Consider the following 6000-nt stretch of genomic DNA (forward strand, 5'->3'; position numbering starts at 1 on the left):
CAAAAAGGTAGCTTTAATTTAACATGTAAAATATGTGGATCCTATAAAACAGTTTAGAATAGCTTAATTAGTCCAGTGTTGTTTTAGTATTAGTTATTTATTTTGCTATTTAATCATGCATTAAATAATTATGTATGATTTTTTTGAGAATGTTTCTGGGTGTCATCAAATGACGTTTTGTCAATAACTTCTGTGAAGGGAGGGAGAGAGAGCTTTGCAGGGGCAGACAGCAATCGCGGAGCACCATGGTGATTTAGAACGCCAACTGAATTTATTAGGAATCTACAGACGCAAATAGACTAAAGGTGTAGAAAAATAAAGACCTATATGTGTATTTTGGACTTTTTTTTTTTCACCACAAGTCTGAAAGAAGACATGTTACTGAAGACAAACAGGCCAAAATCTCAAAATTGACCAGTAAAAAAAACGATGTTTTTGCATGTGTCCAGAGGTGGGTAGAGTACCCAAAAACTTTACTCAAGTAAAAGTAAAAGTAATTCTAGAAATATTTACTCAAGTAAAAGTAAAAGTACTAGTCTTGAATAGTTACTTGAGTAAGAGTAAAAGAGTATCGGATAAAAAAATCTACTCAAGTAGTTAGTTACTAGTTACTTTAGGTCATATATACGGAGCCTATTTTTATTTAGATATATAGATAAATGTATGTAATGTATGTGTGCGTGTGTAAATGTATATATTTCATCAGCCTTTACTCCAATTTATTATAAAACCCTGTCTGTTTACTTAAGTAACAGATATAGGTTTCATGCCATAACATATTTTTAATACGACTGACTTTAACTTTCAATGTTAAATTCACATTTAATATAATGTGATATAAATATTGCTACTAATCTTTCATTGTTCAGAAAGAGAGCAAATAACATTTACATTATTAAAGATAATTTTCACTGACAGTCTAGATTGCAATCACTCTCAGAAACTCCCATTAAAATCACTGAAACTGTTAACACTGTGAAATCAATATCTTAATTATAGATTCGTACACACATCTGCACTTTGTTGTTTCTGACGAGAGGATTCGCCAGAAAGAGGTATTCAGTCAGTGAGCGAGTGAAGGAAGCACCGGCATTTCAGCGATGACTCATCGGAACACCTCTGATTGGCCATTGCATTCAAAAGAATCGTGTGTGATTGGTTATAATGCGCAGCGCTGTAAAAACACGTCTATCTCTGGCTCAGCGCCAGCAAGCGATCACAGATCTGAATTTAGCAGCTGATGATATGACTTGCTGAACGTACTCGCACCGGTGTGATTGTATTAAAATTAATAAAATCTTAATCGGCTATTTTTTGTCTTTTGGAAGCTGCATTCAACTTGACTCCCCTCTGTTATAAGCCACACACGTACAACAAACTACTGTCATAGTGGTATCGTGTACTGTAATCGAATGTAGCCCAAGTTATTACCTGTTAAACAGTAGACAGCACACACGTTCATCTAATAAGGATCTCCATCGCAAGCAAATAATAGCCTTTGCAGATTTGCTTTCAATTCAGTGCAGTTCCATAGCCACGTTTTCAACGCTGCTGATGATAAACGTTACAACTCTGAGTGAACCGCTTCAGACGCTCAGCGCGTTGCTTCAGGGAACTAAACGACTCCTTCAAACTGATTCATGAACCAATTCACTTGTTTGCCAATTGGTTTGATCAAGCCTTTGAACAGAATTGACTCAAAAGAATGAATCATTCGCGAATGGGCATCGCTCATTGCCCAGAGAAAAATAGACGGCGCGTTTGGAATAAACTGAAGCATTTATAACATTTATTGCATTAAGATAAAGTAACGAGAGGTGCGTCGCTCACAGTAACGAAGTAAAAGTACAGATTTTTCCCAAAAAATTTACTCAAGTAAGAGTATAAAGTACCCATTTTTAAATATACTCCGAAAAGTATTAGTTACCCCGAAAAATTACTCAAGTAAATGTAACGAAGTAAATGTTACTACCCACCTCTGCATGTGTCTCACCCATATAGACTTTTAAAAAAAAAAGTCTTAAGTGTGGAGCGTTAGATAAACATTACACGATTTGTTTCGTCACCTCACTTGAGTGAAAAAAGTCGCTAATCGACTGCATGATTCAATAATGACTTTATTAGAATTGCTATTATAGTTTTTTTAAAACCATTGCTTTAAATTGCGTTGTTGCCTTTATCGGCTCGTTCGGCCGAAATCGTAACGCAGTAAACCCCTTTTAAATTCAGCATCAGAGGAGCATAGTAAATATAATGATTAGCATCTTGGTCTGCTCTAGGAGATAACATCGTCATCGAACCTGGTCTGTCTAACACCGAAAGACGTTAACGTTAGTACCAAACACTTCTTGCACTGCAACAACTCGCTAATCGAAAAACATCAGCTATTTAAAATAGGTGCTTTTTTTTTTGGAAAACAGCAGCTCGCTATTCTTAGTCCTCGTTGAGAAGCATCGCGACTCAATCATGAGTTATTTACTAAACTGAAAGATTATAATTTGAATTTGTGAGTGACAGACAAGTAGAAATGTGGGGGCACACTGGGGGGCCAATCAGTTTTCAGGAGGGGCCAGTGCCCCCATGGCCCCTCCCCTGGCTACGCCACTGGTTATATTCACAAATGCTTTGCTTTCCGTTTTTCTCATGTATAATACATGCATGGGGCTGTTTCTCTATGTATTTGTCATAAACTCATTGAGAGTTTTAAGGGTCCCGTTCTTCGTGATCCCATGTTTTAAACTTTAGTTAGTATGTAATGTTGTTGTTAGAGTATAAATAATATCTGTAAAATTATAAAGCTCAAAGTTCAATGCCGAGTGAGATATTTTATTTAACAGAATTCGCCTACAAAAAATTACCCGTTTGGACTACATTCCTCTAGTTCCTGCGTTTGTGTTTGTCGCCATGTCGTTGAAACGCTGTTATCTTCATTTTGGAGTCCAATCACCATTTGTTTGGCCTTCCCAGGGACGCTGTACTTGGAGATTAATTACAATTTATGTTCAACTCGGTTCCCGAAAATTATAATCCACATGTAAAAGTATGTGCAGCACATTTTGCTGAGGACAACTTCTTCAATCTCAATCAGTTTAATGCCGGATTCGCACAAAGATTATTCTTGAAAGATGGAGCAGTTCCCTCTTTGTCTGGAGAAGGCATTGTTTATGGACCACAACCAGTAAGTGTATTTTATTATTGTGTTTAACAGTTTCTGTAACTTATTACACAAAGGGCAATGCTGTTTAGCGTTGTTAACTAGATGTTAGGACTGTGAAAAAAAATTGAATGCGACTTTCACGCTCATCTCATCAGTAAAAACGCTCCTGTGATTATAAGTACATCTCCAGCACATGCTCCTGCCCACTTACTTCTCAAAACTAGCCCAATCGCGTTTCCAGGAGGGCAGCACGTGCTAAGCTAGTGTCGAATCACAACACAGTAACCGCTGGCACAATCAGAACTCGTAACATATTTCTGAAGGAGGGACTTTATAGAACAAGGAAGTCATACAGATAGGTGTATTGTATGAAAAATACGGTGTTTTTTTTACACGCGAAACATGAAGACGTGTTATATTGCACACTGTAAACACAATCAAAGCTTCAAAAAAGCTTGAAAACGGGACCTTTACAAAGAAACAAAATGAGATATGAGGTAGAAGAGAGTAAGAGAAAGGGGCAAAGGAGAGTTGAGGGAGGGAGCTGAGGCACATCATCACATTAATTAATCAACACATCATGTAATTAATTAGATTAAAAATTATAATCACTTACCACCCCTAATATATATATATATGTATGCATGTATATAGCATTTAAATAACAAGTAAAGAACATTTTAATGATCGAAAGAAAATGTTTGCACTTTAAAGAACATTTTGGAATGATTCCATCAATGTTAAAGGTTCTTAATGGAATCTATGATCCAAAAGAAGACATTTAAGCCCCTTTCACACTGCACGTCGGACCCGCAATATTCCCGTAACATTGCCTGGTCGCCTTCTGTGTGAAAGCAACCACGTCCTGGAATTGATTACCGAATCGAACCCGGGTCGGGGACATAGTAACATTGCGGTAATCGATCCGGAACGAGCGCTGTGTGAACAAAAGCCAGATCTAATTCTGTATCGAAGTGATGACGCGCGAGATCATTCGCTTGCTTCAGTGAAAGTATAACGTGCCTAGCGTTGTCGACTCATACATTACACGTCACGCGCTGATGTCACGTGTCGTTACGGGATCTTCAAGGGCTGTGTGTGCAGTGTTGCCAACTTAGCGACTTTGTCGCTAGATTTAGCGACTTTTCAGACCCCCATAGCGACTTTTTTCCAAAAAAGCGACTAGCGACAAATCTAGCGACTTTTTTTTTGACAGACCTTATTTAGTCTCTGAGACTCTCCGACACTGCCGCACGAGCTCTCTCTCTCTCTCTCTCTCTCTCTCTCTCTCTCTCTATCTCTATCTCTCTCCCTCTCCCAGCGTGCACACACGCCTCTCTCTCTGTGCATCTGTTATGTTCGGCGAGCAGAGAGGAGCAGCACTTTCAGTTAAAAAATATATTCTGTTGCTTCTAACTCTATTTTACATACAAGTATAGCCGAAATCACAGTACAATCATTATCTTAATCTTATGTGTATGTGATTTCATTAGACATTGTCATAAATAGGATTTGAGAGCTGGTTATGTAGTCTTAATGGACCGCGTTTCATTCATTATAATATTAATTCCGTTGTCGGACAACAGAAACATTAAAATATAATAATTAAAAACTTGTATTGAAAATTTTAGCTGCCTTAAAATGCATTACATGAGCACAGAAAGGGCAAGATAATATGACGCACTTACGTCATGAATATGCTAATTAGCATGTGACGTCATCTAGCGACATTTAGCGACTTTTCAGTCAGGGTTTAGCTACTTTCCATTGAAAGAAGTTGGCAACACTGTGTGTGTGAAAGCACGCACATATACCGGGTCATCACTGGCAGTGTGAAAGTGCCAAATCTAGCGACCAGGGATTCAGGGAACAATTACAGGAACACTTTACCCCTGTATTTGCCGGAATGGCAGTGTGAAAGGGGCTTTACTGTTTTAAGAATGTAGACAGAATTTTTCAAACTTTACAAAGTGTTTTTCAAACTTCCAAACACTGCACGTTCAAAAAGAACAGACGAGTGAATGCAGCTGGATCAGAGGGAGAAGTCACAGAGTTGTGGTTTCGCTGGCTCGCGTGGCACAGGCTTGGCACAAGCGCTGTGGGTTAGTGTAGGACTGCTGGCGCACAGACAGGCACTTCTGTCACATAAGGGGTGTATTTTTAGACTGCCACTATCATATCCATGACTAAATGTGTTTTCGAGTTTGTCCCACGTCTCACAAGTGTGTAAAACTCTCTCTCTCTCTCTCTCTCTCTCTTTCTCTCTCTCACACACACACACACACACACACACACAGTATGAGATCATTTGGCACTAATGCAGCATGTAGGTATGTAATGGGTTAATGAAGGACACGCTTACCTCTATTACTCTGAGTGCTGTCATGGATCGGGTCCGGTGATGCAGGCTCATCATTTTCCATTACTTTCCAGTCAAAACTCTGTCCGCCAAAACACCTCTTTACCGAATAGAATTTGTGGTTAGTTGTAACTAAATTAAACTAATTAATCTAAAAACCAACTTAAGATAACTAAAACAAAAGGAAAATGACAACTGCTGACACTTTAACGACCGGGACGCCGCAAACGTTTTAAAAAGCACATCGCCATCTTCAATTATTCCCTAAAAGTTGGCCGCGTTTTGTCTATAAACAAACAAGGTTTATGTCAACACGTTTCTCCCCTCGGCTGTCGTTTGAAAGTAACTAACGTGCGTGACTGACATTTCAAAGGGAAAGACTAATCGTTCAGCGGTCGTGGAGAGAGTTGGAGGAAGAGAGAAACGGACAGACACTTGTTGCATAAATCGACCGAGTGGCCTCCGGCTCGCGCCGCGCTCGCGC

The 6000-nt window shown here is 39.0% G+C and overlaps 1 protein-coding gene across 5 annotated transcripts in view; it reads right to left on the reverse strand.

Annotated features, from left to right (window-relative positions):
* The window catches only part of LOC127974456 (nuclear receptor ROR-alpha B), a 51432-nt gene extending 45432 nt beyond the window's left edge, over positions 1-6000 (reverse strand). For 2 of the 5 annotated variants that reach the window (XM_052577703.1, XM_052577701.1), the window contains exon 1: positions 5520-6000. In XM_052577703.1, coding sequence (XP_052433663.1) covers positions 5520-5580 — 61 coding nt within the window. In that variant the 5' untranslated portion in view covers positions 5581-6000. The remainder of the gene's footprint in view (positions 1-5519) is intronic. The other 3 variants (XM_052577702.1, XM_052577706.1, XM_052577707.1) reach the window with 3 other exon arrangements.

Source organism: Carassius gibelio, chromosome B16 (assembly GCF_023724105.1).
Source record: "Carassius gibelio isolate Cgi1373 ecotype wild population from Czech Republic chromosome B16, carGib1.2-hapl.c, whole genome shotgun sequence".
Taxonomy (NCBI): domain Eukaryota; kingdom Metazoa; phylum Chordata; class Actinopteri; order Cypriniformes; family Cyprinidae; genus Carassius; species Carassius gibelio.